The following is an 18810-nucleotide window of genomic DNA, read 5'->3' as shown; positions in this document are numbered from 1 at the left end:
AAGAAATATTTCAGTTATGAGAATGTAAATAATAATAAAAAAGTTTTGAAAGAGGTAACATCAATTGAAATGACTGAGATAAAAAATACATTTCTAATTAAAAAAATCTTTGAATTGTACAAATAACACATACAAATATAATAATTTTAAGTGCTAAAAATTGACAAATATTAAAACAAATGCAACAGGTTAAACAATTCCAACTATAACATCATAACTTGACCAACCCGACACATTTCATATACCTTTTTTAGATACTCTAGGGTAAATACACGTATATTTCTGCTTAGAAGCAATAGTGTATGGCAGGTGTTTTTAGCTTGCATTTTCACTTTTGTCATTTTATCTCATGCTTGTTACCTTAGCAGTTGTGCATGCAGTTGATTGCCCATGCATTCATCTATTGCACATGAAAAGACAAAAAGAGTAGAAAATTGTAAGAAAGAAAGACCCTTATCTAGTGCTATAGCTCCTGCACCTAAAATATATAACCTACCAAATCGCCTGTGTCTTAACAAAAATGGAATACCTGAGAAAACAGTTGAATCCATGAAATTAACCCAGGGATATAAAACCCTCCTCTTAAGCACCTACTGTCAAAGGTGATGAAAGTCTCCTAAATTGCAGTAAAAGAACATCCCACAAGCTTTTAGATTTGCTTGCCAACCAGTTTTGTCATTAGCTGGATTATCATCACTTCAATTTTATGCACATTTGATGTATTGGATAAGAAATGAGTGTTATGCATCAATAATGCCATTTTCAATGCCGACATTTTTGTGCATCCCTATATAGTATTCTATATCTGCTTTAGGAAAGCAGTAGATATTTTCCATGAGCTAAAATGAAAAGAGTCCTGACTACCGGTAACTCTATCACAGAAAATGTTTATGGCTCTACATGTTTAATTCATACGTTTTCTACACCTTCTGTAATGAATGTGCTATCCATATTCTGGTATTCAATATTTTTCTAACCAAATTCTAATTGTTGTGCCTCTCTATCAAACAAAAAAATTTAAATTGTACATTTGTAAAGTATTATATAGTAATGTGATATTTTTCATAGCTGCCTGATATTGGTTTTATAGACAAGTAAAAAGTAAAACATAGACACAGCACACAGTTCTGCTCTTTGATCCATGACAGAGTCAAAGATGTCTGGAGGAAAAGACAGAAAAAAAAGTGTGCAACAAATAACAGCTTCATGCTCGAGGTCAATAGCAGGATACTCGACTTTTCTCTCTCATTAGTTTTCAGTGTTCATTTCGTATTTATCTTTATAACTGCTGTCATCCTCAAAGTTCTTCTCTGTCTCAGGGTGATGCAGCTCAATCATCAGAAAGTAGATCAAAGCCCCGACCACACCGCCCACCATAGGCCCAACAACTGGAACCCACCACCAGCCGCCTCCAGCACTGAGGACACACGTTAAAACACATCAAGGTTGGATAAGATTTCGATTTTAAGAATTTCCTCACTTTTAAATTATGAATTTGAATTACATATTGTTGCAGTATATAGTGGCATTTGAAAAGCTGATATCATGATATCACATGTGAATATAGATTACACACCCATTACTGTTAAACAGTGTTGGGGGTAACGCATTACAAGTAACATGCATTACGTAATAATATTACTTTTCTGAAGTAACAAGTAAAGTGATGCATTACTTTATACATGTACACATTAAAGCAACACTATGTAGTTTTTTTACCTTTAAATAATGTCTCTAAAATTATTTCAGTAATAGAACAACTTTTAACTGGACAATTTGTACTGTTGCTGCAACCTGAGCAGCCTCCTAGCGGCTACCAGCACACTCTAAAAGTGGCGATGGAGGGTAGAGCACAAAGCCCCGCCCCTCCCCCTGCCTGCAGAAGAGTGTCTGATACCAGGCACTGTTGCGTTTTCAACCACATGGGGGAGCTGTAAGTCATTTTTACATGAAAACTACATAGTGTTGCTTTAATATTTGAGTTACTTTTTTTAAAAAGTAATGCAAGTTACTTTTCAGTTTAGTTAATTTGATTTTAAAAAATTACTGAATTAAACTGAACATAGTCATGTAGAATTACGCAGTCTATGCATGCGTGCCTGAGCAGGAACAGATTGAGTCAGAAACGGAGATGGCAGACCAGAGCTTGACATTTTTGTGAAGGAAATATGCAATTTCTGAATGCAGAACTACTCAGTCATAAAAAATATCTGCAAGGCCTGAAAGAGATCAAGCCTTAGCTAAGTAAGAAAAAGTAAAAAGTAACTTAAAAGTAATGTAAGTATTACTTTCAATAAAAAGTTATATTTTTGGGGAGTAACTTAATATTGTAATGCATTACTTTTAAAAGTAACTTTTTCCAACACTCCTGTTAAATATATGATTGATAATGTACCAGTAGATTAGACCTAGTTGGTGATATTTCGTAGACGGGTTGATTCACTCTACACCGGCTAATGCGTTCATTATAATCTGTGCTTAGTTGGTCACTCCACATCTTCCTGTCCTGTCTGCATCACTCTTTCCCTCCCTCAATCCCTTAGTCTCTTGATCCTTTTATAGGCCACTGAGAAAGTACTGTAAGTGGTCTCTGTCCTTAATCCTGCATTCCAAACATGTTGACAAAGATTACTTAAAAAATATACTTAATGTATCTGCTATTTAACCTTTTTAATATTTAAAGATTATTTATGTCAACTTGCGTTAATAATCTGCAAAAAAAGTTTGTCAGATTTGAAGTAGAACTGTTGTATATTACACTAAAAAAATGAACTTTCGCCTTTGCCAGTTTTACTTAATCCATTCATATTGTGATTACTTAAAAAATTAATTTAACAACGTGAACTTAATTTAATTGAGTTTATTCAACAAAAAGGTGTGTCTTGTCAGCTTTAGTTAAAAATTATTTGTTCAGCCAACATAACAGTGTTGTGTAAAATTAACAGATTAATAAAACCAATACAGACTGGCATCTCATTGGCTGATGATGCTGCAGTGTATTATGGGTAATTGTTGTTGTTCTGGCACCCTCTTGCAGAAGTGTAGCACCATTAGATAGGTACCTGTGGCCAAGTGTAAGTGAATTACCTTGTTCTGATATATTATTAGAACAAAAACAAACAAATTAATTGTTTGAAATGTAACATTTCATTTCAAATATATTTGTGGTGTACTTGATAAGTTATAATTTTATAATAAATCTTTGAAAATCAAAGGATTTGAATTTTTAATGTTATTATAAACTAAAGATGCTATGTGAAAATTGTAACAGAAAATAGTGGCTTTCATCTTGTCACTTTCTTGGTATATAAAACCAAACTATTCATTTGTAGCAATAGTTAGCAATGCAATGTACGGGTCAAAATTTGTCGATTCTTCTTCAATGGCAAAAATCATTGGAATGTTAAAATTTTTAATGTTTAAATTTTTTTTACCCTCATGGGTTTGTGGTCAGATATTTTACATTGTGGGATTACATAATGTGTAGAATAATGTAATATATCCTATATGATCAGTAATTCGAAATTGGATTAGACAGGGGAACCAATGAGTTTCCACAGCATAAATTTGTGAATTTCTTCATAATCTAGAGATAAAACATACAATCCTAGTATAGCAAATGTAGGGTGATGATCTTTAGCTAAACCTTTATTACTCTTTACTTTTTCACGCACAAAATCTGACTCTTCAGTGGTGGCTGAATTTCTCTACTGACCTAGATAAATATTTATGCGAGGAAAACTAAGATTGTCTCACATACATTTTTAAAATGACTTCAGTATGCAGGAGATAAAAAAGTGCATTGAAAAATTCATTTGCTCTGTCAGAACAATGGGAAAAGGCCATTTGCACTTAAGGTATATGGAGTTACATTGGTTGGTATCCTGCCTTTGTTTTGTGCATACTGGCTGACCCTCTTGGGCACATTGATGCTTCTAGTTCTGTAATGGTATTGTGCACAGCCACAGAGAAAACCAAAACCTCACATCACTTTGGTCCCAGAAAATATCCTTAAAATGGTCAGACAGGCTTTTGTGTGAACACAAACACGTCCTGTAAATGTTTTTGGATCGCTCCGGGAAAGAGGACCTAGTAACATTGCCGTAAGATACACGGAAAGCATTGTGTGTGAACAAGATGCAGAGGACTTGGACTTGCGTGTCATTGCAACATGAAGTTATGGTTTAGCTCTTTAAAACAAGGGATATTAACATTAAGGCAGATTAACATTCACGATGAGAAATGTCTTCAAACTGGACAGAAGCAGTTATCAGGGAGCTTGTAGCTATCCGCGCTGAAGCTGAGATCATTCAGCAACATAAAAGAATAGCGTGTCAAATTTTTTGGAAGAACAAAATCAGAACAGTAATGTTAGGCTTTTGCATCTTTCCTGATTGGACCTAGCCTGGCTCCGCCCTCCTACGTGCTTCCGCTTAATTTTCATTTCGCTTCAGCAGTACGCCTGGGATGGCTCTATAGAGTTTCGTTTTCTCCTGCAAAAATCTGCAGGACCAATCAGCGAACAGATGGGGGTGGCTAAGAACGATGACGTTGAGGTCGTGCGTCAGTTTGAGTTCAGAAATGGCAGCGGAGAAAGACGTGAGAAAAGCTATTCGGTCCGTTGTTGCAAAACTGCCGAATATACAGAAGTTAAAGCCAGAGCAAGAACCAGGTTTGCTAAGTTTTGTTTGTCTGATTATTCTGACTTGTTGTTTCCGTCCGGTTTCGGTGCATGATATACGTCACGACCACACGTTAGCGATTGGCTTTGGCAGATCCTGAGTGACTCTGGGCAGATCCAATAGTTTTAAACTTCAACAGAGGACCCTCCTTAACGGAAGTAACGCTTTGCAATGGAGCGTGGCCAGACTCTCTGTACAAATGAAATGAATGTACGAGAGTCTGGTTGGACCAGGCTAGATTGGACCCCCAATCGGATACAATGTGGATGCAGTGCGAGTTTTCCATACCTGAACACCTCTAGTCCCCATCCTGCAATAGCGGTGAAGAGCCTCGGTCCAAAATCTCTGGCAGGGTTGATGGGATAGCCACAGTTAAATGACATGGACACTGCGATAGCCATGATGCTCAAGCCAATGATCAGTGGTTCCAACCCTTTAGGAGCCCCAATATTCTTCCTGTCTACAATGGCTAGAATGCAGAGGACCAGTGCCCCTGTACCAATCACCTGTGTAAATACAGAGGAATTAGCTAAATATTCTCACTGTATGGATAATGTTAGTACAAACAGGTGAACAGTGACTCAAGCTCAAATAAATGTCAGGTTTGTAAGTGGTACATGTGAAAAGTTCAGATGCAAAACCCTTTAAATGCGTCTTGCACGATTTCTTGTTAATTAGCATTTTTATCAGACTCTTAATGAATTCTGCCTACAAAATGATATTTCTGAACGGATTTGATGGGAAAGTATTTGATAAACGTGTTGAGAGCATTCGGTTATAATCATTTAAAAATTTTTTACAGAAATGGCGTTTAGCGGCTTTTGCATTTGAACTCTTCATGCTATACCTTCACTTCTGATATAGCAGCAGATATGGAATGTGTAGGCATGTGTAGATATCTTGAGCTTGTTTTACGAGCTAACAAACATGTGTTTTCTATAAAGAATTAGTGTTTCAACATAATGACATTTTTAGACTAATCAACTGTGACGAAAAATGTAAAGAAAACATTGCCAAAACCAAACATTTCATAAACCAGTAAGATTATTTGATGTTTGTAAGAAAGACCTGATTGAATTTTACCTGATCAATGAATCCATTAAACAATGAGAGATCACTTCGTGGGTATGACGCAAAAATACCCGCTGTGGCGTTATTACCCTGCACTTTATAACCGAAATCTGCGAAGACACCTATGGAGACAGACAATCAAAAATTTTATTGTGCCCCGTGAAAATGTATTGTGCCATCTCGTTCAAATCTTATAAATGTTGATTAATTAGTAGCATTCTTTTTGTCTCTAAGTGATGTGTATGTGAGGGTGTGTGCGCGTGCATGCATGTGAGGGTGTGTGGTTATGAGAGTGAGCGTGTTTGAGACAAAGTGAGAGAGAGAATCTAATACAAGTACGTACAGTACCTAAGTGTATTGTAATTAGAGATTGAATAAGGTAAATAAATAAAACAGATCAACATCTAAACGTTATCTGCATACCAGACCCAGGAAACAATCACATGAAGTGCCCTAATAACTTACCATAGTACAGAATGAAGACAGCACAAGACCCAAGAAAGGCACCGACAAATTGGGCTGCCACATAGACAGGGAATTTGATTATTGGGAGTTTCCCCAAGACAACCATAGCCAGAGACACCGCTGGGTTCACATGTCCTCCTGCAAAGACACGTATGTGACAACAGATGAGAGACTAAACTATTATGTGAATACTCCTTTTTTTAAACCCAGCTTTGATGTCATATTTATTTAAAAATAAGAGAGACCAACTAAAAAGGATTTAATAGTACATTTCTGAGGATGACAAATAGATGGTTTATGTTTTAGTGTTCCACACATGATTCAGTATCGATTGAGGTCTGTGTAAAAGCACGTTGAGGTTTGTGTTGTATTAGATTAATCTATTAAAATCAACAGAGGGACATTGTGGCATTCACCTGGCACTCATGGCTTAATGCTTTCCTGATTACTATGTTGCCAAATACTTTTAGAGTCCACCCACATCCATTTACTATAAAGGCTTTCTCCTTTTGCCTAATCCACAGTGTTCCTCATAAACACTGCCCACAAACATGGTTGAGCAAGTCAGTGGGAATTGGGTCTGACATAATCTGGCTAAGTCTTTTGAGATCAATGTAAGGTTCAGGAATAACTCTGCTTTGAGCTCTCTGCTATCTTTCACCCCACCTTAAACTCGGCTTCGACTCTAATGCCAGCAAACCAGAAAAAGAAAACAGTAGCATTTCCTGCACGTGTTTCTATAAGAAGTACTACATGCGCCTTCCACCTATAAAGCTTCAGAAAAGCTCATTAGTTCAATACTATAGACATCGTCACAACAAACTACTGTATTAGAGTCACATGGGCTGTTGGGTTTACTATACAAACAGAACAGAACAGTTTTTTTCACGTTAGCATTTAAAGAAAACACTTTTTTTGCCACCAACTGTTTTACTTTTCAGCACATTGGTTGTGAACTGTTGGCAAACTGTTTAACTAATACACGAAGCATCCACATCCACTTACGCGTCTGAGATTTTGGTTTCGTGTTTTAAAACATGCAGGAATGAGAAAATAAAGTACAGGACTTGCTTGATGGTAAAATAATTAGTAAGAGAGATACAGTTTGACACCTGACTGATGTTAAAATAGTTATATACAGACAAGTGCTCGACCCCAATATATACACATATACACAGAATTAGTTAAAAAAAAAGTTGATCTGTTTTGACAAGAATTCACGCAGATATTATCTGTTGTACCTTAAAGCGTAACTAAACCCCTCCTCAGAGCCTGACTCCACCCACTGGCAATATTTGAAAAATGCAAGAAAAGTGGGCAGATCCCAGATAGAGCCTGTCCCAAATGGCGCACTTCATGTGGACTTTCGGTCTCGTGGCCTTAAATTGCGCATGCTCGCTTAATCTATGGGTCTGTTTACACTTGGTATTAAGATGTGTTTTCATCGATCGGATCACAAGTGGACGAGAGAGACACATTACGTTTACACCTGGTATTTAAATCTGTCTCTTTTGTTCACTTTCGAACGCATCTGTCCTGAATACTGTGAGGGGGTGGTCCGTGAGACGGTGGGCGAGTCTCTTTGCTGTCATTCAAACACGAGCGGGAGTAATTATGAGTTTATATGGACGCAAAATAAAATTATGTCGGAGTCCGCTGCTTGTTTAGCAAGTATACATGCTGCACAGTGTTTTGTACGTTTATATGTTAGAGCTTTCTCTGAATTTTCAGCGCAATTGATGAAATAGGATCGCGCAACTTTCACACGCTTTCAAAACGAAACTACGGAGATCAGCCGCTTTAGTTGTATCAATGAAAGGCTAAAAATAGCGCTGTTCACCATATGTTCACGCCAGAAGTCAAAAAAAGACGTAAAACATGTGTTTAGTACCTCAGATTAGATAAATGGGCGGAGAGAAGGCGGTCGCGTGTGGCTGTTCGAACACATTCAACCACATTTGCGTTCCGCAACTCCAAAGCGATCCGATCGAAAGTGGTTTCGACTACCTCTGGATGTGGTTGAAAGTGGTCGAAAGTGGACGCGTTCAAAACGTTTTGAACACCGTTTACACCTGGCATTAACATCGTCCACTTGTGATCCGATCGACAAAAACGCATGTTAATGCCAAGTGTAAACAGCCTCTATGAGTCCGTAGGGTGTCCCATCTGTCATTTTTACGCTTTGAAGTGTGCTAATCAGCGCCTCGTTTGCCCCCTTGATGCGGTCTTCAGCGAAGCCCGCACTGCAGCAGGCTTTGCACACTTTACCAACCCAGAAGTCCTTGCGAAAGGGCAATCAGACCAATCAGACAATGGAAGGGAGGAGTTCACACTGACGGGCAACTTCTCTACCTATTTCTGGTGTGACACTCGAGTCTGTCCCAAAATACGACTCCCGGTGCACCCACGTGGACTCGCATCAAGGGTCCCTAAAGTCTGGACTACATGATGTCATCAAAGTGTGGACTCTGAGGAGGACCACAAGCCCGGAGTGTGCTATTTGGGACAGGGCCATTGATGGGACAAACTTATAACTTACTTCAAAACCACGACTTACAACTCAGAACTGGGAGTACACGTTCCAGGCAGCCTGTAACCCGTGTTTTTCCAACCTTCTACCCTGAAAGTGCACTGGAACGGTAGTCAAACTCATGACTTCCCACCCGTGAACTCATACTAAATCGATGTACTCCCAATTCAGAGTCGTGAGTCGTGGTTTTGAAGTTGTGATTTACAGCTCGTACCAAGTGTGGTGAGATCGTAACAAGGGCGTGGCGAGCTTGAACCTGCTTACGTCACGAGGTATGTTTTGGACCCAACATCCAATAGGAAAATTCAACTGCAGTAGCCACCGTTCAATCTGAAGAGGGCAGCAATCAGACGATTTTACACCATATATTGTAGTATTGAAACACTTTATATCATTACAGATCATTAACTAAAAAAAGTTGGTTTAGGGCTAAGTTACTTTTTAAGTGAATGTTTGACAAACTGTTGAGAAAAAATATCTGATGTGTAACATTTATATTAGATTCTTGCAATATACAGTAGATCTAAAAGCGACCTGTCTCAATGTCAAACTATAAAAGAAAAAAGTTTAGTTTTACCAGTGATTTAAATTTATGGATGCGGTAATTTTGTTTTTGAACCTTAAACAAATCTTGGATTTGTCTCGAAATGATCTTCATACAGGTGTAGTTATGTCATGTTTTGTCAGATTCAAACAAATCATGCATTGTTTTGAAGTTTTGTTCTTTGCTCCCCCTACAGGTTAGAAGCGTAATTGTCCATTACCCACTGTCATAAATACTGAGGCATAGCTGGCTCTGATTGGATTGTAGGTCTGCCGTAAAGCAAGTTTTTGTAGTATTCACTCGGACTACAGGACCACTACCCGACGTTTGGAAACTTCTTTAGTGCGGTTTTGGCCGATAGAGGGCTGCAAAGCGAATGTGAAAGTGCTGTTCACCCTGTTTAGAGTTGATGAACGACTGAAACTGTTTTGGAAGCGTTATTTTAAGGTAAAAAAAACTCTTTGGTGTTGCTTTAATAGAAAATGTTAAAATATAAATAACTTATTTTTGAAAATGTTCTCATTCCGACTCAATATGTCTGCACATGTCACAAATTTTGCAGCAGCACACAGAAATAGAGAAAGAAAAGGGTCTTCTAAAAGAAAATTCATATACAAAATAACGCTGATGGTTCTGTCAAAAAAGTACACAGGCTGGTGTAAGTTAAATGCTCTGTGCAAAGAAAGAGAAGTAATGGGAACCTGTGAAAAGTAAAAATTAAGATAAATTGAATTTGTTTTAATTTGCGAATAATCACAAGCTTACTCTTGACAATCGTGTGATTAATCTAGATTAAATATTTTAATCGATTGGCAGCGCCTTTCTTTTATTCATATTTAGTGTCTTTTTGTTGTTATTGTTGGGGTAAAAGTTAATAAAACTATAATTATATAGGGCAGGGGTTCTCAAAGTCCGGACTCCGGTCCGGACCCGACGGGAACTTGATCCGGACCCGCGTTCACTTCATATTACAAGTGCATTAATTTGTGATTGATTAAATGTGTGCATTTGCTACTTTACAAATGCATATTAAACTTGTTAACCATTCGTTTAGTTTTTTTTCTTTTTAGATTTAAGAGTATTTCTGTCCTAACGCTGTAGCCATCACACCCAGATATTATGCACAGCTACTTCATGTACTACGGCTTTTGATCAGTAAGTCCTATATCAATCTGAAATCACTGTTGGTTTGAGTTGTTTAAAACATACAGTCTTGTTCAAAATAATAGCAGTACAATGTGACTAACCAGAATAATCAAGTTTTTTAGTATATTTTTTTATTGCTACGTGGCAAACAAGTTACCAGTAGGTTCAGTAGATTCTCAGAAAACAAATGAGACCCAGCATTCATGATACGCACGCTCTTAAGGCTGTGCAATTGGGCAAGTAGTTGAATTAGTTGAAAGGGGTGTGTTCAAAAAAATAGCAGTGTGGCATTCAATAACTGAGGTCATCAATTTTGTGAAGAAACAGGTGTGAATCAGGTGGCCCCTATTTAAGGATGAAGCCAACACTTGTTGAACATGCATTTGAAAGCTGAGGAAAATGGGTCGTTCAAGACATTGTTCAGAAGAACAGCGTACTTTGATTAAAAAGTTGATTGGAGAGGGGAAAACCTATAAAGAGGTGCAAAAAATGATAGGCTGTTCAGCTAAAATGATCTCCAATGCCTTAAAATGGAGAGCAGAACCAGAGAGACGTGGAAGAAAACGGAAGACAACCATCAAAATGGATAGAAGAATAACCAGAATGGCAAAGGCTCAGCCAATGATCACCTCCAGGATGATCAAGACAGTCTGGAGTTACCTGTAAGTACTGTGACAGTTAGAAGACGTCTGTGTGAAGCTAATCTATTTTCAAGAATCCCCCGCAAAGTCCCTCTTTTAAAAAAAAGGCATGTGCAGAAGAGGTTACAATTTGCCAAAGAACACATCAACTGGCCTAAAGAGAAATGGAGGAACATTTTGTGGACTGGTGAGAGTAAAATTGTTCTTTTTGGGTCCAAGGGCCACAGGCAGTTTGTGAGACGACCCCCAAACTCTGAATTCAAGCCACAGTACACAGTGAAGACAGTGAAGCATGGAGCATGATATGGGCATGTTTCTCCTACTATGGTGTTGGGCCTATTTATCGCATACCAGGGATCATGGATCAGTTTGCATATGTTAAAATACTTGAAGAGGTCATGTTGCCCTATGCTGAAGAGGACATGCCCTTGAAATGGTTGTTTCAACAAGACAATGACCCAAAACACACTAGTAAACGGGCAAAGTCTTGGTTCCAAACCAACAAAATTAATGTTATGGAGTGGCCAGCCCAATCTCCAGACCTTAATCCAATTGAGAACTTGTGGGGTGATATCAAAAATGCTTCTTCTGAAGCAAAACCAAGAAATGTGAATGAATTGTTAAAGAATCATGGAGTGGAATAACAGCTGAGAGGTGCCACAAGTTGGTTGACTCCATGCCACACAGATGTCAAGCAGTTTTAAAAAACTGTGGTCATACAACTAAATATTAGTTTAGTGATTCACAGGATTGCTAAATCCCAGAAAAAAATGTTTGTACAAAATAGTTTTGAGTTTGTACAGTCAAAGGTAGACACTGCTATTCTTTTGAACACACCCCTTTCAACTAATTGCCCAATTGCACAGCCTTAAGAGCGTGCATATCATGAATGCTGTGTCTTGTTTGTTTTCTGAGAATCTACTGAACCTACTGGTAACTTGTTTGCCACGTAGCAATAAAAAATATACTAAAAACCTTGATTATTCTGGTTAGTCACATTGTACTGCTATTATTTTGAACAATACTGTACATTTGAAAAAGCAACACTCGGCATACATAATCTTTATACATATTCTTTATTATCATAAAATACCTGAAAAGGTTTGAAGAACAGCAATATAAATATGTCCTTAAGACATTTCCTGGAGCTGCGTGTGTCTGGTTCTTCGTCTGCAGCACATATTAAGTTTCTGCCCGAGAGCGCCCCCTGGCTTATGGATGTAGCGTCATTTCACCGTAATTCATTGAGAAGCAAAGCAAGCATCATCAGCCAATTTATAGGTGCACCCCTAATTTTGGTCAGGGTCTCTGCCTACCAACCACACTTTTTTTGCCATGGTTTATGCATCTGATGGAGAACAAACTGTACCATTTCTCTAATTAGGTTGCTCTGTATTTTGCACCTTGTTACTTTTGGCATATTTTTTGTGTTTGTTTGAAAAAAAAACTTTAAATGCAAAAAACACTTTTTTTCCCCAAACTATTTGTGTTGATTTGTTATATTAACAAATGATTTACATAAAGTTTTTCCGGACCTATGAAAATGATGAGAATTCAGATTTGGACCTTTGAATGTAAACTTTGAGAACCCCTGATATAGGGCATAGGTACAACCACTGATTCACGAGCTAGGGAACTTATTGATACACACAGAAAGTTTATGCCCGTAGATGTTTGTGTGTGTGACCATCCGCTCTGGTGGCAGCTTTTTTCAGTCACAAAAATGTGTCCGTATGTCTCAAGTGTAAAGACGTCTCCCTCCCTCATTCTAAAATGACCAAAATTATGAAGTTTAATGTTATTTAATGTAATCTTTTGAAGTTCTGTAATGAGCAATTTGTTGACACATAAATAAACATGTGACGTAAGATACAGTGAGCTTTGTTTTCTGAGAAGTCTCTAGACTAAAGCTACTAGTCAGTGGTAAATGAGATTATCAACAGCTTTAAAGTCTTTTCACCTGAATCTAGTGAGTATATTCTAACTGGATCAGTGTGCGTAGTCGGTTACCACTAATACCGCTGTTTTTGCTCTTTTCCATGATATTTGAAATGGTCCCTTATTTACTATTTTACTTGTTGTTGCTTCTCCTTTTCTTTTAAGACATATTAAATGAAATGCTTGTTTGATACGTGTTCACTGCTGCAGTGGGGATTTTAAAGAGATGGGAAGCATTCTTTAAATCACCTGCATTATTATAGCACATTAAAATTAAAGGTTCTCTTCACCATAATCCTTAAGGAATGTCCATAATGAAGGCCAGGCATACGCGTCTAATGTGGTGTATCAAGCCCAATACACTGCTCCATTTGACACTAAGCTTTTTTCAAGGTTTCAGAGCATGTAATTGACCCATCATTTCCTCCGCTCTTCCCCACATAATAGAGACATTGTACACTGTATATGTTTTGCTCTTTTTAAAGACGCAGAACTCTATTATGAACTGAACCAAATTCACCCTTGCATCTTTCTTTTTTGAGATGGAGGGTGATACTCAGTATGTTGCATATTTGATCTATTTGTCTGAGGCTTATTATTACTGCATGAAAAGCTTTTCCACTTCGCTAGTTTTTTCACCCCTTAACCCAGTGGTTATCAAACTGAGGGACATGCCCCCCTGGGGAGGAGCACTAGATGGTGCCAGGGGTTCAGTTTTATGACATTTTGCACAAAACATTAATTTATCATAAATCTTATGTAATTAAACCTCAGAAAAATAAGGCTACTAACCAATAGCACTATATTGTATGATTGTTTTATTTCATGAATTTGCTTTGGGGGGGGGCTGCTATGGGATACATCCTACACAGATTCAGATTTTAATTATAATAATAAACACGAACACCATGAACACCTACAATAGTGGAACAAAATGGAGAATTATAGTTTATCAATGACTTAAATAAGTGAAATATAAATATATGGAATATAAGAAATGCTGTTAAATGAACCCAGAAATGTTTATATTTGATCCAACAATAATATAAAACAACCCAGCATAGGTTAAATTACAACCCAAGGGGCTGGGCTTGTCCCTTTTTGACCCAACACTGGGTTGAAAATAACAGTTTTCATATTCGTCTTAAAAAATACACTGTATGTGTGACAGACTCATCAAATAACTTTCTGTGCATATGTTTCCGTTATAAGCGTCATCCTTGTGTAGACATAGAGATGTTTTTTCTTCTGAAGTTACTAAATGTGTTAACCTGTTGGTTACTATAAAATCTGACATATAAATATTCTCATTTATTTGTTTATAACAATTGTATCTTATTCCTTACATAATTACCCTCTGGGTTACATGTACCCCTGTTTGGGAATCGCTGTTCTACACTTTTACATTATACTATTACCCAGTATTTTACCTGATATGCCTCCTGCCATGTACACAGCCAGCATTACGCCTAGAGTAAAGCCAAAATGGACGGTCAGATTTTCTCCCTGTTCTCCTCTGCTAAGGACATTCTGGGCCACTGAACCACAACCAAAAAGCTGCAAACAGGAAATGGACAGACAGATCATGACAATTAGAGGGAGATAAAACAACAGCTCCCATGCAAAGCACTCACTAATACGGCTCAATCCATTATGGATGGGGCGGTGCCCCAAAGCGACACAAATGTTTTAGAATTTTCTTTTGTGCAAGTTGTTGAGAAAACTGGTTCCTCATTTTAGACTTAACAGTCTTAAATATATATCCTATTATATAGGCATTAATAAGCAACAGATTGGTATTATGACTGCCAACATTTGGCACCAGAGCAATGCATTCAGTCTAAAAAATGATGTGATTACACAAACTGTTGGTTACATGTATTTGACATAAAGTGCATTTTCATCTTTCACAATAAATCAATATCAACAACAACTGTTCCCCTCATTTGATAACATTTAACATTCTAACGTTAAAACATGAATAATGGGTTGATTGTTCATATAAACTACCCAAATATGTTAAAAAAAAAACTATTAGACCACTTGACCTGCAGCTTTTATAGCATAAACTTGTAATGATCGGTCTTATCATCTGAGTTACAAAGATTAAAATGGGGTCAGATTTGGAGTCTTGTCATCTGAGTTACAAACTTAACAGATTTGCTGTTCTGTTTACATTACTTAATCGGCATTAAAGTGAGTGCTGTAGAGACAGATGGATCACTTACTATTAATACGAATGTCCCAAGCAATTCTGCCAAAAACTCTCTGATGATGTCCCTCCTCACAGTAAATTTTTCCCTCAAGTTTCTTATCTTGTCGAGGTCCATATTTTCCCCAACAGCTGAGATCTCTCTGATGTACAGCAAACACACGGATGGAGAGGAGCTGATTGAGCTGGAGTTAAGTGTCTCAGGCTTTAACCTTCCCCGCCCCTCCCGTTACTCTGATGACATTTTGCACACTGACTTGACATGTTGACGGTTCCTCCTCGTCCTTGCATGCATCTTTACTCTGAGACAAATGCAGTTTTTCTGTGGTATCTGGTTTGAAGAAATAACTGAAAAGGCTACAGCGAAGTTAGAATAGGTTCAGCGTTAAATATTGAATAGAAAACACTTATTTAAGCAGTTTAAAAATAGCATATAAAATGTTGGATTGAGTTTATATAAAATTGATGAGATTTAGAATAGATTTACTGTCAACAAAAGAAAAATGAATACAATCCTATACACTCTAAAAACAAACGGTGCTATATAGCACCAAAAGTGGTTCTTTGGTCGTAATCATAGAAGAACCATTTATAGGGCCATATAGCACCTGTGTAGAACCATATAGAGGCCATATAGCACCACATATGGTTCTACATAGCACTAAATGGTTCTACACAGGTGCTTCACTGGTGCTTCACCGGTGCTATATGGCACTAAAAATGGTTCTTCTATGATTACGACCAAAGAACCACTTTTGGTGCTATATAGCACCGTTTGTTTTTAGAGTGTATACAGATATACAAATATCAAATTTAAGTGATTTTGTGCATAAAACAAGCAAAAAAAGCTGCCAATTGGGTAAACAAATTTTTCTTGAATTTGATGTTTAAGAAAAATGTTCAAGATTTTTTTGCTTACTCCATTGGCAGAGTTTTTTTGCTTGTTTTCTGCACAAAATCACTTAAGTTTAAAAATTTTTGGTCTAAAACTAGACTTATTTTCTTGGGTCGTTTTGCTCATCAAGAAAAAGCATCTTAAAGAATTTTTTGATATTTTTACTGAAAACGAGACAAAAATACTAAGAACATTTTTACTTGGAAATTATTTTTTTGCAGTGTTGGTATAATTTTTGTAACATTTTAAAGTAAGGTTTTATTACTGTAGTTAAAATGCATTAGCTAACACAAAACTAACAATGGCAATGTAGTTTTTCAAACTTTTAAATTAGTTTGATACAAAAGTCAATAAATGTTAGATAATTCTACATTAACTAATGCTGAAATACAGCAAAAAAGTGATACTAATTTTCTTATTTGTTTTAAAATATATGATTTTTTAAAACTTTTGCCCTAAACTTATTTGAGAGCAAATCATTAAAACATGTTAATTTGAAGTGGTTTTGAATGACGTATGATTTTATATGCTTTAAAGAATGACTGTAAAACTATATTTCATTATTCATCGTTAAATAATGTTTTTAGTTAAGTTAGGTTTTTACTTTTAACATTTTTGAACAAATTCGTTACTGCACCTGTCCTGTACAGGCCTAACAGTGCAAGTTATTAGACTTACCTATGTTACATTCTCCCCACTTAAATACTATAAAACACAATAAACGACAGTGTATTATACATTAAATAGGCTATACGTCAATAAAGCCCAATATACAACGCAATAGCCTATTCTTCTTATAGCACACGTGACAGGTAACAATAATTAACATTAAAGCAAAAGCAACGTAAAGACGGATGATTTACACCCTTATCAGTGTTTAAGTAACAGAAATGTATGTTTAATCGACAATATGACTTCGTATTAGCAACTTTCGTTGTGCATTTAATGAAAGTGCACGAGCTACCGACTCGATCTTCCTTGAACGTGCAATGTGCGTATTTTTCCACAGGGGGGAGCTCTTTGAAAAGGTAAAAGGCCCAGTGAGGGACAGCGATGTCGGTGCCATCCCATGACATTTCACACGCACCCAGGGCAGACTGTGAACAGCAAAAGCGATAGGATGGTAGCGGTATGTTTTGCTTACATTAATCACTGTCACTTGTACTGGGGGTGTCGTCTTTGATGTGAGGCAGACACTGTCAGTGCTGTGAAATGGGGGGTGCTGGAGGGGGATGTGCTGATGGAGAAAAAGCACCCCAATGGGTTCTAACAAATTATAACACCCCGTCCCCTCATCATTTTAACAGCCTCTCAGCACTTTACAATGTCACACATGATAACATGCTATCAAGCGGGCAGAGCAACTTTTTTTAAGTTTTAAATTTTTTTTATAAATATATTTTAATAAAACTCGGTCAAGTTACCTGTAGATGATGATATACGCTGCGATATATAGTTATATGATTTTAAAAATTATTTTGTATATCCATTTGTATACATAGGCGAATGTTTCATGCACATATATGAATAGGCCGTATGCGTTTCTACATTTTCTAGGATAATTTAAATATTTTTATTTGCAACAGCAATTTTCTGATGAATATAAAGGCTATAAGAACATAACAATGTTATGTAATGGAGTTTTAGTATTAATAAAATATTTGAATGTGCTTCATTTTGTAACCCCCATCTAAAGAAGCACAAGCTATAAAAGAGAAGAAATCTCAAAAACGATTTCTCTCAGTGCAAGTGTTAGGGAATTTATTTGTTTTATTTATCTAAGACATAATCGTAGATGTTTTTACGACAATCCTGCGTTTTGCAGGCCCTCCCTATATTCACCAGCAACACAGCAGAAGTGTGAATGTCTGTGTTGGCTAATCCTTTAAACCGCAAACTCTTTCGGAGTGTTAAAAGGTCTTTAAGATGTCCTTAATGTTTATTGGATATTCTAAGGTAAATGTTAACTGAGTCCCGGCGCTCCAGGAGGGAGGACGAGGAAATAACCTGTGATCGCTTGATGTGGATAGTTTAATAACATCCTGACGGCTCATGCAAGTTATAAGAGAATCTGTGAGAATCAAAGGGCAAACGGCCCTTGCCAAAGAAAACTTTAACGTTCACGTGACAGATTGAGCACCCAAATGGACACAAACACAAGTTAAACGTTATACAACTCTAGGCTATTTATTCATTAAAATGCTTTGTATTTTATTTAGCCAACAGTCAATTAAACCTTTCTGCAAAATGCAAATTTTACTGATTTCGTTTAAAAACGAAAGCTGTTCTAGTATACAAATGTAAAATGAATTAACTACATTTCTAAAGCAGTCGGAACATGATGTACGTTTATATATTATAAAACGACCCCAGACTATAGAAATTTTATATTTAAAAGTTGTGTTCAGTGATTAGGGAAAACACTTGATCATATTTTCTCTGAACATATTTTAAAATTCGTGTCTTTTTAAATAAATGCACACAACTCAAACCTGTTTCCACTTATAACATGCGCAATTGATGGCATCCTATGTAATGTGATACATAAATATATTATTAAATTTAACGCAGTTAACGTTGTTTTTACTTTAAATCTTACACTGTCCTTCAGCTAAAATCTTTTCTGTTATATTCAGATTAAAAGTGATGGTACTCTTTCATAATGTTGTCTTGAGAGTGGGTGTAT

The 18810-nt window shown here is 36.8% G+C and overlaps 1 protein-coding gene across 1 annotated transcript; it reads right to left on the bottom strand.

Moving 5' to 3' along the window:
* Window positions 1-15408, bottom strand: aqp9b (aquaporin 9b). The gene is made up of 6 exons (XM_065267794.1): window positions 15246-15408; window positions 14448-14574; window positions 6219-6356; window positions 5766-5875; window positions 4971-5188; window positions 1-1417 (listed from the first exon to the last, which is right to left on the bottom strand). Exons 1-6 carry the CDS (start codon window positions 15345-15347, stop codon window positions 1249-1251), a joined length of 864 nt encoding a protein of 287 aa, XP_065123866.1. The 5' UTR covers window positions 15348-15408; the 3' UTR covers window positions 1-1248.
* Between the last annotated feature and the right edge of the window lie 3402 nt (window positions 15409-18810).

Source organism: Paramisgurnus dabryanus, chromosome 2 (genome assembly GCF_030506205.2).
Source record: "Paramisgurnus dabryanus chromosome 2, PD_genome_1.1, whole genome shotgun sequence".
Lineage (NCBI taxonomy): Eukaryota > Metazoa > Chordata > Actinopteri > Cypriniformes > Cobitidae > Paramisgurnus > Paramisgurnus dabryanus.
The sequence above is the reverse complement of the archived record's forward strand: the minus strand, read 5'-3'. Positions and strand labels throughout refer to the sequence as shown.